This window comes from Ovis aries, chromosome 19, assembly GCF_016772045.2.
Source record: "Ovis aries strain OAR_USU_Benz2616 breed Rambouillet chromosome 19, ARS-UI_Ramb_v3.0, whole genome shotgun sequence".
In the NCBI taxonomy this organism is placed as follows: Eukaryota; Metazoa; Chordata; class Mammalia; order Artiodactyla; family Bovidae; genus Ovis; species Ovis aries.
The window spans coordinates 12381357-12399159 of NC_056072.1; the positions used below are offsets into that span (position 1 = coordinate 12381357).

The 17803-nt window shown below is 41.0% G+C and overlaps 1 protein-coding gene across 4 annotated transcripts in view; it reads left to right on the forward strand.

The window, feature by feature from the left end:
* Nucleotides 1-16: 16 nt before the first annotated feature.
* Nucleotides 17-17803, forward strand: part of WDR48 (WD repeat domain 48) — a 47031-nt gene continuing 29244 nt past the window's right edge. For 2 of the 4 annotated variants that reach the window (XM_060402088.1, XM_042236513.1), the window contains exons 1-5: nucleotides 17-10265; nucleotides 13623-13763; nucleotides 15818-15896; nucleotides 16625-16707; nucleotides 16825-16954. In XM_060402088.1, the coding sequence (XP_060258071.1) occupies nucleotides 10197-10265; nucleotides 13623-13763; nucleotides 15818-15896; nucleotides 16625-16707; nucleotides 16825-16954 (502 nt within the window). In that variant the 5' untranslated portion in view covers nucleotides 17-10196. The remainder of the gene's footprint in view (nucleotides 10266-13622; nucleotides 13764-15817; nucleotides 15897-16624; nucleotides 16708-16824; nucleotides 16955-17803) is intronic. The other 2 variants (XM_060402089.1, XM_012099396.4) reach the window with 1 other exon arrangement.

The window sequence follows — 17803 nt, forward strand, 5'->3', positions numbered from 1 at the left end:
CTTCCGGAAGTGACGTAGGACTGTCAACATGCAAGATGGCGGCCCATCACCGGCAGAACACGGCAGGGCGGAGGAAAGTGCAGGTAGGAAAGGCTAGCTCGTTGACCTCCCGGGCGTGGCTGGCAGCCCCGGTCCTACATCCAGCAAGCAGATACCTCGGGCCGCGGTCGGCCAGGGTAGCGGCTTGGGGCAAGCAGGACGAGGCGCGGCTGGCGGCGAGGGGTGGGGCCGCGGCGCTAACGGCTTGAAGAAGGGGCGGGGGGCGGCCGGCTGGACCCGCGAAGGCCCAGTACTGGGATCCTTGGACGCGCAGTTCGGAGCTCGGTGTTGTAGGTCATCCGCTGTCTCTTAGGCTAGTGCTTGCGGTGTCGGGCTGGGCTTGTTCCCCGCCCACCTGCTTCCCCCTTCCCTCGTCTGTCTCCCAAGCCCTGTGCCCAGCGGCGTCGGAGCGGAGGCCTTGGGACTGTTGCCCGCCGGACGGGCAGCTGAGTGAGTGGGCCCGTGCGGGGGCGTGGCGTGGCTGCTGAGCCCTGCCGGGTTTTTGAGGAGGTTCTGCACTTGGGAACCCCCAGCCGCCTTTTATGCGCGAGCCTTCTCCCCCGCGAGGTGGAAACGATGTGGGAGTGTGCCGGTGTTTGTGGGAGAATTGTAATTTTCATTGTTTTGGAATTTAATATTTTCACCGTTTCTTCATCTTTAGTGTGCATTGCATCCTTGAATTTTTCTCTCTCTCTAATGTATAATATTATTCAGAAGCAAAGAGTTACCTAAGCCTCCCGTGTGTGCTTTATGCCTTCATGAGTACAGTTTCGTTTTGGGTACGTTTGAGTTATTGCTACCTATTGTTTTCGACGACCTGAGGAGTAAAAGCCTTATTACAGGTGTTTACCTGCAGTTCAGTTCAGCTCAGTCGTGTCCGACTCTTTGCGACCCCCTGAACCGCAGCATGCCAGGCCTCCCTGTCCATCACCAACTCCCGGAGTCCACCCAGACTCATGTCCATTGAGTCGGTGATGCCATCCAACCACATCCAACCATCTCATCCTCTGTCGTCCCCTTCTCCTTCTGCCCTCAATCTTTCCCAGCATCAGGGTCTTTTCAAATGAGTCAGCTCTTTGCATCAGGTGGCCAAAGTACTGGAGTTGCAGCTTCAAAATTAGTATTACTGATTACCTGCAGTATGTTGTTTGTAATGGGGATAGTACGGTGCACTTACTCGTTAAACATTTACTGAGCCTTAGTTTGGACCCCAAAATGTGTAAAGAATTGAAAGAGTGCAGGAATAAGTAGCACCCAAGCTTTCTTTATAAAACTCAGCCGTGTATGTAGTGCTACATATAAGTCAGTGAATATTTGGTAATCTGGACAAGGGATTCCTTCATTGAGGTAAGCCCAGGAAATGGCTGTTGGCCATAAAATCTTCTGACTAGTTCACTTCTTTCTTTTATTGATCTCATTGATCAAGTACAGTGTCCTCAGCACTCATTAGATGTTTGTTGAATTGAGTGACATTAACAAGAATCTAAAATAGCATACCCTGTAAGGTGATTTTTAAGTGCATAAGGCAGGTGGTGAGAATGTATGCTCCTGACTAAAACGTGAGCTTAATTGTAACTTAATTGTTTTCTGGTGTTTAGAAAACTTTCCTTACTGCCCTAAGGTAGGGCAGTGCTGCCCTACATTCCTTAGGGTAGTAAGGAGAGTTAATCAAGTGTCTTAGTTTCTTGGATTTAGACTTAAAAGGTAATATAAAAGTACAGGATGGGGAAAGTATAAGTTAGCTGCGGCATGTGTGGTAAAACTGAATGTTTTAATAAGCTGACTATGAGCCATGGTATGCAGAATGAGGGAGAATGATAAATTCACTCTTCACCGATCAGAGTGCAAAACTGGAACTTGGGAATCAGTACTTAGCGCTTTGTTCTTAATAGGTATAGCAGTCAGATTGGTGAAGTGACTTGAAACTGATTCCTAGGAAGAGCATTCAAAAGAACTTTCTACTATCAGTTGGCTGCCGAGAAAATTCAGTGAGTCTTGTTTGAGTCTTTCAGAATTTGTCCCTAAGGTATAGAACCAATATGAGAAGGCGCAGAGAAGGATTTTTATATAAATACAAGGGTGAGCTTTCGATCATGAAAGTGTTTTTTAAACCAGTGCATGTTCGTTGCAAAACAAAACAAAAGCCACAAACAGTACAAAAGTATAAATGATTATTGTGCTCCACTCTTCACAGAAAACTGTTTTGGAGAGTGTGAGATATAATCTAGGCCCAGGGTTTTTCACTCTGAGTGCTATTGACCTCCTGGGCCAGATAATTCTTGATTGTGGGAGGGCTGTTGTTTTGCATCATCCTGCCTTCCCACTAGACACTGGCACCTTCCCAGCTGTGACAACCAAAACTGACTCTAGTCATTTTCAGATGTCCTCTGGAGGACAGAGTTGTTGGTTGAAAATTAGTGTTCCATACTTCTTTGTAAATGTGTACTCAGCTTAGGTGATTTTTTTTTTCACTCTAAAATGGAGTCACGGTATTCACTGCTTTGTCTTTTGCTGTTTGTTCAAAATTTTAAATATGCATTCCCTTTATTCAGCAATTCCTTGTCTGAAAAATTGTTTTATGAAAGTACATATGCATCTATCTTTTGTCATGCGAGGATGTTTGTTATAGAATGCTGTCATTGTGAAAAACAAAAATCAGAATGTCTATCAAGAGTCAATTGACAGATAAGTTAGGTACTTTCGTATAGTAGATTACTTTGCAATTAGAAAGATAGGCTAGATTTATATTAAAGAAAAGATGTCCAGAGGTAAGAATAGGAAATCAGCATAGCATGGTCCCATTTCCACACAGGAAATAATGCATTTTCAAAGTCTGCAAGGATATTAACAGTGATTATCTCTGGGATATTAGATTATGTGATTATTGGTAAGGCAGGAAACAAGATACCTTTTACCTTAACATATGTGAACCTTTTTATTTTTTAACATTTTTATGATATTCTTTGCTCTTAAAAAAAAAACAACTTTCCATTTTGGAAAATATATATATGGCTACAGAAATATTTTTTGCCTCTTGGCTCTCTTTCTTGTACCAAGAGGCAGTAGCCCCAAGCTCCATTATCAAATAGTAGGCCAGAAAGAACCATTGAGACTTATAATATTGATAAATGACCAATGGAGAAGGGCCCAGACATACTGCTTATCAATTATAGACATAGTGAAGAATGAGCACAAGTCCTACTCTCTTCAGCTTCTGAGGAAGCTGGAGGTGAGTATGAGGAGCAGGGGTGGATTTGTGATTGTCTGAAACATGAGCAGACAAATGTGTGAATTTAGATATATGATGGAGCTTCCAGTAATCAATGTCAAAGCAAATCTTTTCAGTCCCTAGTGTTCCCTTTAATGTTAGGATTTTCCAGCAGCACAGGTCAGTTGGTTGGCTCTCTGTCTCCATCTTCCCTTGTGGCTCTTTCCTTATTTGCTTCAGAACTCTTGGCACGACGTTCAACAAAAGTTACCAGTATTCCTGGTATAGGAGCAGTAACCGTGCCCCAGTACTCATTGTTGGTTCAAGAATATACATACTTGGTCTTTCATAACCAGAGGAATTTTTTTTTTTTTTGGTTGGAAATGACCCTCAATCCAACATAACCAGGTTCACATAGCAAACTTATGTGTTGACGTATGTAAATAACTCAAGAGATGGTGCTAGTTTCATGGAAATCTTGAACCAGTAGGCTCTCTGTGACCCTAACCTGAGAAGTGATGTAAAATCAGCTTTAACCTTAGGCTGCCTACAGGTTGGGGTTTCCCAGGTGGCTGAGTGGTGAAGAATCCACATGCCAATACAGAAGACGAGGGTTTGATCCCTGGGTTGGAAAGATTCCCTGGAGGAGGAAATGGCAGCCTACTCCTGTATTCTTGCCTAGAAAATCCCATGGACAGAGGAGCCTGGTAATCTCCATGGGGTCCCAAAGAGCCGGTACGACTGAGCATTCAGGCACACCTACTCGTTGTCCTTACTGTTTCCACACTCCTGGGTCAGGCCTTCCCTCTTGGTCCATGGTGGCCACTCCTGTCCTGACTTCATGTCCTTTCACCATCCTATCCACAGAACAGAAAGTCTCTTAAATACTGCCTGCAGTTTCTCCTAAGATGTGCTTGCCTTGAGGAAAACATTGAAAAGAAGCGGGGAATAGAGAGGCCACCAACAAATGTCTTTTCTACCAATACTAACCCCCTTTCCCTGTCAAATATTTAGTTGGGCTAGACCTAGTAAGAGCTCAGCATTATCTTTACACCTGATTCTGAGCCCCAATTCTGGGTTGTTTAATTTTCGAGACTTTCTTAAGGTTGTAGAATGATGGCAAATCCTGGTTTCTCAAGGAAAGACCCTTATAAATTAGCCATATGTCCAAGGTGAGTTACTTTTTATATGGGATAGGTAATAAAAATTTCAGTGCCAGTATGACATCCAGTAGAACAGAGGTCAGTAAACTTTTTCTGTGAAGAGCCAGATATTAATATTTTAGGCTTTATAGGCCTAGAATATGAAGAAGGCAGTGGCACCCCACTCCAGTACTCTTGCCTGGAAAATCCCATGGATGGAGGAGCCTGGTGGGCTGCAGTCCATGGGGTCGCTAAGAGTTGGGCATGACTGAGCAACTTCACTTTCACTTTTATGCACTGGAGAAGGAAATGGCAACCCACTCCAGTGTTCTTGCCTGGAGGATCCCAGGGACAGGAGAGCCTGGTGGGCTGCCGTCTATGGGGTTGCACAGAGTCGGACACAACTGAAGTGACTTAGCAGTGACTTGGCAAGCTTAAAATATGCAGGTGTCATAACCGCTCAACTCTGCCATTATAACATGAAAACAGCAATAGAACACTACCCAAAGGAGTAGGTTTGGCTGTGCTCCAAAAAAACTTTGTTTTCAAAACAGGCTTTGGCCTGGATTTGGCCCTTAGGTGGTTTTTTGCTAACCTCAGTAGGAGCGTTTTACTAACTCATGACTAGAAGTTAGGCTAGAAAATGTCCTATTTACATTTGCAAGACTGAGTTTTAGAATACTTCTTAAAATCAACACTCTTGAAACATAGATACAAGCAGAAAATTGTGGTCCACAAGATTGAACAGGAAAAACACATGTAAGAATTATTCATATTCGGCCGATTTGGGGGCCAGATTTAGCCTGAGAGCTGAAAGTAGCCTTAAGCAAAAGAGCTGTGTGGTTCCATTTATAAGGTGTTGTAGAACAGGCAAAACTAATCTCTGGTGAGAAAAGTCAGTTCTAGGTTGTCTGGGAGTTGGGTGTCGAGGTTGAGAAGAGGATGAGGGAACTTTCTAGGGTGGTGATGTATATATCTTGGTAGGGTTTTGTACTATACAGGCGTATTAATTTGTTCAGAAGTATTTTTGTATACTTCAGGTTTGTCCATTTCACTGAATGTAACTTTTACGTTCAAAAAATCCATAAATGAATAATGAACTCTGGTAGATGATACACATTTAGGAAGAATTGTTATTGATGATGTGCAACTTAATGTGAAAGCTATCGAAAAATAACGTGTCAAATGGATGGCTGGGTACGAGATAAATATAGAAAATGTTAATTGTAAAATATGTCTGTTGATATATCGATGTTTGCTGTGTCATGCCTTCAACTTTTATATATGCTCTAAAATTTTCATAATATTACGTTGAGGCGAAAATAATCTTTAAATGTCAAAAATGGTTAGATAGTGAAAAGCAGCAGAGGAGGGGACGTGAAATCTTGTTTGTGGTGGTCAGAGAAGGCCTTACTGAGCAGCTCACTTTTGTGTAAATATCTGAAGGAAATGAGATTTGCTACCTGGGAGAAGAGCATTCCAGTGAGACTATCAAATGCATAGGTCCTAAGGTAGGAAAGTAGCTGGCTTATTTGCAGAATAATAAATTTGCCATTGTGACTGCCACAGAGGGAAAAAGGAGAAGAGGAGTTAGAACCAAAATCAGAGAGGCGACTGCTGGCCCGGTCATGCAGAGAACTTGCAGGCTGTGGTTGGGGCTTTGACTTTTAGGTGAGGTAGGAAGCATTTGGTGGATTTATAGCAGAAGTGTGTTTTCTTACGATTATCTGACTGCCGGTGAACAAGGGTAGAGCAGAGAAATCAGTAGCTGTTTAAGATATCCAGATGCTATGTGATAGTGGCCCCACCCAGTATGATGAGAAGTGGTTGAATTCTGGATGACAAGACTTGCTGGCAGGATGTGAGATGAGAGAAGTTGAAGTAAGGCTGGCACTAAGGTTTCGTGCCTGAGCAGCTGGAAGAAGTTGCCATTAACTTCATCAGTGAGGAAGTCACAGGAGAAGCTCCTTTGGAGAGGACTGTGAGGAGCTCAATTTGAAACATGCAATGATTAAAGGTGTCTGTTAGGCATGCAAGTAGAAATGAGTTAATGACACCTCAGGAAAGCCTGGGGAATAGCCCAGAGTGTCCTCTTTGTGAGCCTGAAATGCTTTTAGGTCTCCTTTCTTTTCTTAAAAATACTGGGATTTAGTACTCATTCTGTAATATGTCCACATTTATTTTCATACAAAAAAAATTGTTTAGTTACTATAGTAACAGAATCCGCTCCCCTCCCACCCCCAAATGCCCATGCTCTAATCCCTGGAATTTGGGAATATGTTATGGTTACATGATAAAAAAGGATTTTGCAAATGTAATTAAGGTTACAGACCTTAAAATAGGAGGATTATCCTGGATTATCCCAGTGGGCCCAGTCTAATCATGTGAACTCTTAAAAAGCAGAGAACTTTCTTTGCTGGAGGCAGAAGTCAGAGAGAGAGATGAGGTGTGAGAGGGCCCTTCTGTTGCAGGAGAGGGCACATAAGAAGCATGAGAAGGGTTACAGGCAGCTTCCGGGAGCAGGCGTGGATCCTTGGCTAAAAGCCAGCAAGGAAACAGGGCCCTCCAGCCTACATCTCCAGGGAGCTGAATTCAGCCACTGAATGAGCTTGGAAGCAGGCTTTCCTAGTGTACCCTACCTGGAGATTGCTGCTGTGGGAATACCCTGTTATTTTTCTCCCTGTCAGTCCTTTTAATTCTCTCTTCCAAATACATGCTTCCTACTGAAGGGCTGGCCTCCCATCCCTTGTAGAGTTCTTAAATCTCCTTCCTTTTTTTTTTTTCTTTTCTTTTTTTTTTAAGTCAGTCAAGACAGATATATGCTCATCTTCTCTGCCTTTGCCTGTACTCTTGACTTTGCCTAAATGAAGTTTTTCTGGGACTTCATTCACTCATTTATTGCTTCTGTCTCCAGAATTTTGTACTTTTCTTTTTCTTTTACTTCCATCTCTTCTGCCTGCAAAGCTTGCCTATATCTTGAAAAGAAAAAGCCTCACTTAACTTGCTGAAACAGTCTTTCTGTCACTAGAATGTTCTTCCCCCATTAGAATGAAAGTTCCAGGAGGGCTTCTGTGCTCAGTACTGTATCCTCAGCTGCTCTATCCTAACTACTCTATCCTTTGTTTTATTTTATTTTTTGTACTCCATCCTTTAGAATAGAGCCTGGCAGCTGATGGATGCTTAAATCAGTATTTGTTGGAAGACTTGAATCCTGTTTTTCTTCTGTCTACAGCCAATATTTTTTGTCTTTAACAACAAGTTTTACATATCATTGTTTGTAGTTCTTTCTTTAATGACTACATGGAATGAATAGACCATAATTGATCTAGTCATTTCCTTATTGAAGATACTGTTTCTGTTTTGTCTACCATACTAAAATTCACTAAAAAAAAAAAATTAATAGAGTTATGAAATAGTAAAGGAAATCTTACAAAAGTAAGTAAAAAGACAGATAATATAGGATGCATAAAAGATGAATGGTCAGTTTCAAAGTTCAAAACATCTGACTGATGAAGTTTAAGAAGGAGCAAAGAAAACAGATAGTTATTGACAAATTTATATAAGACGATTTCCTAGAGCTAAAAATGTCTAGATTGAAAGGGTTTTTCAAAATACATAGCAAAATTAATGATAAAAGGACCAAAAATGATCTTGATTAAAAATAATAATAATAATAATACCCCACCAAGTGAAAAGAGAGATCCTAAGATCTTGGAGTGTTCAGCTTGTGGTTCCAGAGAGAATGAAAATGAGGTCACCTTACAGTTAAATGAAACAGTGGCATTGAATTCAGTGGCAGCGCTGGATGCTAGAGGAAGTTAGGGTAGCTTCAGCTTCTCTTCAGCGTCAGCAACTGACTTTTTCCTACATGGACTTTTTTATCCTGCCAAATCAAATGTAAAAATAAGGACCTTTTCAGACATTCAACGGCTAAGTCGCCTCCCATGGACCTTTTTCTGTGTTAGTTTCTTAAGGCCCTGGGGATGTACTTCTGGGAAAGTGAACAAAGAAAGGAGACACTGAAATTCAGGAAACAGTGGCTCTAACTCAGAAAAGCAGTAAAGGGAAGCACCGGAGGTGACAACTGTATCAGCAGACTGAGAGGGCAGCCAGGCCAGATTGAAGCGAGACTGTGGGGAGAGGGTGGGGGAAGCCTTCTGGGAAAGGGGGTGTTAAAGGTGGGTTCTTGCTGGGTAGAACCAGCAGTTAAAGAAAATTGAAGTTAAAGCAGTGGAAACCATTGAAGGGAAGGAGGAACTCCAGGGAAAATGAAGAACTCTCTGAGGAAGGAAATGTATTTCTAATATAGTACTTGGCTAGTGAGTAGACGTCAGTTACAGTCCAACAGTGTTGCACTGATTATTTATTCAACTCCAATTAGTGGTGGATCTATCTATATTGCAAGAGCAGAAGGAAGAAGTATTGGGGGAAGTTCCAGAGCTATATCCTAATCTACCATGGCTTGAGTAAATAGGCAGTGTCTAAAATGGGTAAGTCAGAAAGTTGTAGGATAAGCACAGTATTTCAAGAAATGGCAGTAGCTATCTAACAGAAACAACCAAAAGTTGAAATTAATTACCTCTGAATATTATGACTGGATGTGGGGAGTCTTACCCAAACAACAGGGAGACGGGTTTTCATTATTGTCTTTCAGTACTATTTGATTTTCTGAATACAGGCAAGAATTAGTTGGATAAGAATTGTTATACATTCAAAAAACTAAGTAATATATGCCTGTTATAAAACATTCATGCTAAACTAAAAAGGCATGAGTGAATGACAGTCACAGTAGTTCCATCTCTCAGAAGTAACTACTGGTCGTTTTCTATATGTATAGCCTTCTAAACTTGTGTGTTTATTTATAAACGTATATTGAATATTCTGCAACATTTTTACAGTAATGATTATTACACACTAATATGTTGGGCCATGTGTGTGTCGCTTAAATAGATCATGGTTTCCTTTGTGTGTCATTCAGTCTGGAGTGCACCACTGTTTTTAATGATTAAATAGTGTTCACTTTTATAGATGTGTGTGCCAGAATTTATCCAACTCGGAGACCTCTAGTTCTTCACTGTTTTTAATCACACGTCTATAATAGATGCCCTTAAAGAGTTTGGGCCCAGGCTTGTTGTGTTAAGAATTCCTTTCCAGCTGGGACGGGGACCTGACAGCCATGGGGTTATTCTCTGACTCTTTCCCACTGGGCCAGTCAGATCGTCTCCCAGAAGTCTGAAAATAAAAATCCATACATGCTCTTCCATCTCCAGTAAAGGAAGTGTGCTGAGAAACGGAGGTGAGGGGCCTTGAAGGCCCAGAGAAAGACACATCAGGAGAGACTGACACTCACACTGAAGCCAGCTTGCTTCCTGGTGGTTTTTCAATGTCTGATTCATGCAGCAAGCATTGGTGAAATGCCTTTTATACGCCAAATACTATAATAAGGGTACAGTGATGGGAGAGACAAGGTAGACAAGTTCCTTGCCCTCTCGTAGCTTTTTTCTAATGGAGAAGATATGGCAGAAAATACAAATATGCCGCATGGTAAGAACTGCAGAGTAAGTAGAGGAAGTGATAGGGGAAGGAAATCAAGGAAAGCCTGTTAGAGATCACTTTTCTGGGAGGGCTTCCCTGGTGACTCAGTGATAAAAGAGTCCTCCTGCAATGCAGGAGCACCGGTTCAGTCCCTGGGTTGGGAAGATCCCCTGGAGAAGGAAGGGGCAGTCCACTGCAGCATTCTTGCCTGGGAAATCCCATGCACAGAGGAGCCGGAAGGCTACCCTCCATGGGGTCGCATAGAGCTGGACATGACTGAGCGACTCAACAACAGCAGCTTTTCTGCCGGGACCTGGCGAGTGACGCGTAAGCCAGACAAGGTAAAAGCTAGGAAAAGAGTGTTGTTTTGGACATGAGAAATGAGACATGAGAAATCTTGGCACATGGAGAAGTAAATCTGAAGGCCCTAGGATGAGAAAGAGCTTGATGTGTTTGAGGAACAGGAAGGAATTTGGTGTGGTTGTTGTGCAAGAGCGTGGGGGGACTTAGTTTGAGGTGAGTGTGAAGATGCAGGGGAGAACCAAAGCATGTGAGGAATTTGGACTCGACTTTAAATGCAGTGAAAAGCTTCGGTAGAGAAGTGCCATGATTTTATTTTTAAAATGTCTCTTATGAGTCATGACTGTATTTCCTGCCCTTGGGCTCTATTAGATATTGTTGTTAAATTCATCTTGAATTCTCCTTTTAAAAAAAAAAAACAACTTAAGCTGATTTGAGTAGATTTCAGTTAGTTACTTGCACCCAAAAGGCTGGGTTAAGAAATCTTCCTTGTCTTTGCGTATACAACCCTGACCCATTTCACAGCTTTCATTATTTTTGTTTGTTGGCTATTTTCTTTGCTTTTTAAAAAATTACCTCTTCGTGACCTTCCTTGCTCTCTCGTGGAGAGTCTGACTTTTTATTATTGTTATCTAAGGAATCTTTGTATGTTGTCAAGAGTAAACTTTTGTCTTTTGTATTCATTTTCCCCCCAGTTAAGTGTTTGCCTTGTAACTTTGTTCCTGTTAATTTTTGACACTCAGAACTTCATTTTGTTTTAAATAACAGCTTTAGTAAGATAAAAGTCACATGAATTTACCTTCTAAAGTATACAACTCACTGATTCTTAATATATTCACAAAGTAAATTGATCACTTAATTCCAGAACACCTTCATTCTGAAAAAGAAATCCTGTACCCAATAGTAGTCATTCCCCGTCCTCCTCTCATCCAAGCCCCTGGAAACCGTTAATCTACTTTCTGTCTCTCTGGATTTATGGAACCTATTCTAGACGTTTCGTGTAAATAAATTTGTAGAATTTGTGGCCTTAGCATAATGTCTTTGTCATAGCATATTTCAATACTTCACTCCTTTTTTATAGTTAAGTAACATTACATTGTGTGGACATGCTGTTTATCCTTTGTCAGTTGATGAGCATTTGGGTTATTTCCATTTGTTGGCTATTGCGTTTAATGCTGCTGTGAACATTTGTCTGTACAGAAAGATTTGGCTTGTAGTTTGGTTTGGATCAGTGTTCCTCTTTTCTTTTGCAAAGAGTGCCATCTTTCTAAAGTATTTTCATGATTAGATTATTAAATTTCAATCTTTAGTCCTTATGAAAATTCATTTTGGTTTAAGATTTAGGAAAAGAATATTATTTTTCCCAATAGATTTTCCTAGATAATTTAGGTCTAACTGGTCTATCGTTCATCTTTTTCTCAAGCGCACACAGGACCTAATTGATAATTTATTAAATAATTTATCCTGCCCCCATTGGTTCAAAATCTGTTTATATCGAAATTAAAAGTGTATAATGGGAAAATATGTTTCTGAATTTTTCTTTTATTCCATTGATCCTTTAATCTCATATTATGGTCTTCCTTTGTAGTTCCGGTAGCTTTGTAATACCTTTTAAGATCTTTAAAGAGTATATTTTCATTTTAAAAAGTGACATGGTTAGCCCCTCAAGACATTGTGCTATATATTAATACTTTTGTCAACTTCTAGGAAAAAAATCCAGTGAACTCTGACCACAGTCAGGTTAAAGTCACAAGGTTAGGAAAAAATTGTTTATTTTGAATCACCCGGAGCTACAATACAGCATGTCTCCTTTATTCAGGCGTTTCTTTTATGTGCCTTATCCTGTGGATTGAGCCTCCCTGGTGGCTCAGACAGTAAAGAATCCACCTGCAATGCAGGAGACCTGGGTTTGATGCCTGGGTTGGAAAGATCCCCTGGAGGAGGGCTTGGCAACCCACTCCAATATTCTGGCCTGGAGAATCCCATGGACAGAGGAGTCTGGCGGGCTACAGTCCTTGGGGTCACAAAGAATCAGACACAGCTAAGCCCAGCACAGCATGTATCTTCTTTGCAAAATGAATTTCTAGATATTTATTTTTGTTGCTGTTGTAAGTGAAGTTCCCTGCCCCCTTTATATCCTTACTGGTTATTTCATTAATACAAAGTTTTGCTTTTGGCTGTCACCCAGTTTGTTGAGTTTTTCTTAATTGTGATGGCTTTTGGTTGGTTCTCTTGGGTTTTCTTGTGGAGCAGAGTGTTATTGTTACCAACAATAATAAAGTAGGGGAAAGTAGTCTGAAGGAAAAAGTTTAGTGTGTTAATGGAGAGCAAAACCTTATTTTTGCTTAGCAGGTCAGAGAAGGCCTTTTTGAGGAAGCAGCATTTCCACAGAAATCTTAAGACTGCAATGGTAGTCAGCCAGACAGTGGGAGGAAGAGCTTGTAGGCAGAGGGGATCAGCACGTGTGCCATCTGGAGGAACAGTGTGTGTGGGGCATGGGAGCGGTGAGCAAGGGCGAGGGCTGGAGAGGTGCTTGAGAACTTCAGACCCAATCCTGAGTCTAGTGGAGTAAGCACCCAGAGAGGTTTCTGAACGGAAAAATGTTTATATTTTTTTAAAGGACATTTCTGTCTACATGTTTTAAAGAGTCAACCAGTTACCATATGTAAAATAGATAGCGAATGGGAATTTGCTGTATGACTCAGGGAACTCCAACTGGGGCTCTGTAACAACCTAGAGGGGTGGGATGGGGAGGGAGGTTCTTGAGTGAGGGGATATAGGCATGCCTGTGGCTGATTTGTATTGGTCTTTGGCAGAAACCAACACTGTACTGTAAAGCAATTATCCTTCAATTAAAATAAATAAATTCAATTATATATAAAAAGGATTCATCCAGCTGCTCTGTGGAAATGGATTAAAGACAAACAGGGTAGGAAAGGAGTCAAGTTAGGAGGCATTTGTAGTATTTAGCCTCAGACTTGCTTATCTTGGTCTAAGCTAATGCCACTCTTCTCTGCTCAGCCCTTCCGTCTCTATGTTGTTGTTTAGTTGCCAAGTTGTGTCCAACTCTTTGAGACCCCATGGGCTGTAGCCCTCTATGCTCCTCTGTCTGTGGCATTTCCCAAGTAGGAATTCTGGAGTGGCTTGCCATATCCTTTTCCAGGGGATCTTCCCGACCCAGGGATTGAACCCGCGACTCCAGCATTGCAGGAGGATTCTTTACCACTGAGCGTCTGGGGGAGCCCTCAGTCTCTATAGAGTAAAATAAAAATTTTATCGAATTGGGAGATAAGTTTTATATTAGAAGTTTGAATTTCAGATTGGCCACTAGAAGGCTACATTTTTATAATCACATGTTGTATAGCTTCATAAGCAGCCCATCTTGATGTATTTGTCAGGTTTCCTATGTTATTCGAGATGAAGTGGAGAAGTACAACCGGAATGGGGTCAATGCCCTGCAGCTGGACCCAGCACTTAACAGACTTTTCACGGCCGGTCGAGACTCCATCATAAGAATATGGAGTGTCAATCAGCACAAGGTAAGGCGGGGATTGAGTTTATATTTTCAATCTACGCTCAGTAAATTTTGGTGTGTCTAATATGGTGCCTTTCACAGTTTCAGCTTTAATCTCTTTGAGCACTCAGTTATTTGGTACACTCTATAAATGAAGACATTGCAACCAGAATTCAGTAAGCCTCTGAGGAAAACACCCCAGGGGAGTTTTAGAAGTGTTTTAGCTAAGGCAAGGACTCCATAAACTAGGTTTGTGATAACAGCTCTTTGCTGCAAAGGAGCTTAGAGATTTTTCTGGTAGGGGAATTCTTTTCAGCAATTTATTTTTCTGTTTTAAATATGTTCCCAAAAAGCTTTCTTGGCATCCCTTTTCAGTGCTACTAAAAAAAGATTGAATATGCTTTTACATTTATAATTAACCTTGAACAAATATTTTTTTCATTTAAAAGTGATTAGGATGGGGATTTCCCTGGCCATCCAGTGGTTAAAATGCCACACTCCCAATGTGTGTGTGAGGGGGATTCAATCCCCAGTTGGGGGAACTAAGATCTTTCATGCTGACAGTACAGCCAAAAAAAAAAAGTGGTTACTGTACCCACAAAGACCCACAGGGTCTTACTATATAGCATAAAGTTGATGTAAAAATATGAAAACAGAAAACAGGACTTAGTGATAATGTCAAGATAAGGCCCCAGTCAGATGGAAAGGCGCTCTTTTTGTATTTTGTGTGAATGCCTATATTATGAATAACATAGAAAGGAAGATTCCAGGAAGAAGGAGGAGCATTTCTTGAACTCCTAGCGTTGTACCAGAGCAGTTTCCCAGATTATTTCTCACAATACTTCTTCAAGGCAGATCCACTTTCCCCTTATGATGGGAAAACAGGCTAAGAGAAACCATGGTTGAGTAACTGGTTCATGACAGAGAGTTAGAGCCCAATCTAACCTTGAAACCCCGAGGTTAGACTTTGTCATTTTAAAAGGCTGTGTGTTTTAGTAAGCTCTGCGAGTCTGATGTTGCATCTGAAAAAGAACAACTGCTTTGCACAGTTTGGACAGTTTCTTTAAATGGACTTTGGCCCAGTGAGTTTCGAATTTTTTGACCAGTGTAAATAGTGGAGGTCCCATATTAAAAACATAGAAAATAAAGTTGTGGCTCTGAAGTGCTTTTCAGAACCTACTTTTGAATTGGAATGTCACCTTCCTAGAGATTTACAGCATTTCAGACAAATTAAGGAAAACACAAGAACTAACCAGGAAGAGTTAGAAAGCTGCCTCTTCAGCCCTCAGACATCTCTCTCTGGTTCTCATTTTATGACAAGATTGAATAGCATCAGTTCTCAAATAGACTTGTAGAGAGCTATTCTCTTTGCCCATGAAGCATCTTGAACTTGCCTGTCTTAGATGTAGGGTGTAACTAAATACTCTTTTTTAAAAGGCCTCTCCTGGTAATTGAGCCAAGGGAGAGCAGTAGAAAAATCTTGAGTTACTGAATTGAAATGGTGATCCTTTAGCCATTGGCTTCCATTTTTTCTCTGAAGGACTGTAGATTCTGTGAGGAAATGTTCAGTTCACAGGTAAAAACAACAGTAGGAAGCTAAGAGCGGAAGTGGGCATCTTCGTCTGCCATCCGGCTAGGCTTCTCACCACTCTGAGCAGCTGCTTTTCTGTCCCTGCTGTCTGCTTTGAGCCTTCACCGCTGCTGAGGCAGATCCCCCCAGATCTGCTCATATCTCATCCTTTCTAGAGAAGCCCTTCCCATTGCACTCGTGTCTCACGCAGTGCCTAGCCCAGGCCTCGTTGCCTTCCCTAACTTCAGGGCATTTGTCCTGGAACCCAAGGCTTATGTCAGTGATAAAACTGTTCTAAAAGAAAACTTCTGTTTATATCTGCCATATGGAAGCATCAATCATTTGGTGAAATTCTACTCTGAATTCAGCTGTAAATTTGAAGGCCTTAGAGAAGTGTGTCACATTAATTAAAGAATCTAAACATAATCATGTTTTTATGATATATTTATGACATATTTTATCCTCTAATATACGAAAAGACATTTTTATGATTTATCTTGTAATTTCAGCAAGATCCATATATAGCATCTATGGAACACCATACTGATTGGGTGAATGACATTGTACTCTGTTGTAATGGGAAAACATGTAAGTATTTCTTTGGATTGTTGAGCTTCTGGATGATTTTAATTCAATTTATTTTTCTCTTTATTTTTTTCATTGTTATGTAAGCCTCTTTCTTGAAGTGTAACATACATACAGAAAAGTACACATATCCTGAGAGTACAGCTCAATAAAATTTCACAAAGTGAATACCCGTATCAAGAAACAGATTACCGAGGTCCCTCTTAGGCCACCCTTCCAGGCACTGTCCCTGTCCCAGGATAACTGCTCTCATGTCCTCTAAGCACTGTTGATTAGTTTGCCTGCATTGTCACTGTATATAAATAGACTCAGGCGATATGTATTTTTCTTTTAACCTGATTAGTCTCTTTTTGTTCTCTTTATGGTAAGATCCATTTCTTGGTTTTGCAGTCTGTCTTAGAGAAATTTTTTGTAGTCAAATTAGTTGCACCTTCAGCTGGAGCATTGAAGAGTTTGTCTTGCTTATTTAAAAAAATATTTGAGACAAAATATAAAAAGTTCTAGAAAGAACTTTTAGATACATATGTGTATGTGTGAGTATGTGAATGTTAAGATGTTTGAATTAACATTAGGAATGTTATAAATATTCAACATACATAAATATTCAAATATTTATGTATGAACATTTTGTATATATGAAAGTTTGAGACTGTTAATTTTTTTAAGTTAACTCTTTCAAATGGTGTTAAAACACACCACTAAGGGGTTTGTTCATTCTCTGCCTTTTCTAGTAATATCTGCTTCTTCTGATACAACAGTGAAAGTATGGAACGCACATAAGGGATTTTGCATGTCAACATTAAGGACGCATAAGGTAAGACAGCTAACACGGTTTCAGTTCTTTAGTGCAGTACTAGGATCTCAGTACTTTATATGGCTCCTTTGCTTATTGGTCTACAGAGTAGATGATGATATATATGTTTTGTTACAGGATTATGTGAAGGCCTTAGCATATGCCAAGGATAAGGAACTCGTAGCATCAGCTGGATTGGACCGACAAATATTCCTTTGGGATGTGAATACTCTAACAGCACTGACTGCCTCAAATAACACCGTCACAAGTAAGGTGTTTGAAAATTTTTCTTTAAAAGTGATCCAAGTTGACATTAAGTATGGTTTATAAAACAAATTTGATAAGTTTGCATCAAGACAGTGGTTCTGCCTGTAACGTTCTAGTCCCTGAGAGTGTGATTAGAAGCTAGTTCCTCACTGTGGTCTAAAAATGGTAACTTCTCCAGGTGTAACCTGGCCATTTTTGTACGTAGCATGTTAGCTCCCTAGCTAACATATAAGCTTCCAGAGCGCAGAAGTGTCTGTCTTATCACTTTTTATTAATATATCCTACAGCTTTACCTGGCCCAGGGCCACACTCTAGGCAGATATTACTGATGAAAGTAGTGACTACCTGGCCAAAAGTAGGCAACTCTTGACTTTCAGAAGTGTTGTGCTTAGTTGTGTCCGACTCCTCTCTGCGACCCTTGGAGAATCCCAGGGATAGGGGAGCCTGGTGGGCTGCCATCTGTGGGGTCGCACAGAGTCAGACATGACTGACGTGACTTAGCAGCAGTAGCAGCAGGCTCCTCTGTCCATGAGACTTTCCAGGCAAGAATCCTGGAGTGGGTTGCCATTTTCCTTACCCCAGGAAAAGTGTTACTGGATACTAACAGCCTTCAAGTTAATAACCACATAGGAAAATACCCAAAGGAAAGAAAGAGGGCTTTTAGTGCCAATACTCTAGGACCCTTTCAGAGCAGCCTTAAGAATTCAGCCAATTCCAGAAGAGTGCAGGAAGGCTGACCCTCGCTTCTAGAGACAATTCAGAAACCTTCGCAGAGTTAATAGCATGGATGCCTTATCAACTAAGATCTCAGTTACCCAGTCAGACCCAGACAGGTTAGACTTGAAGTTCG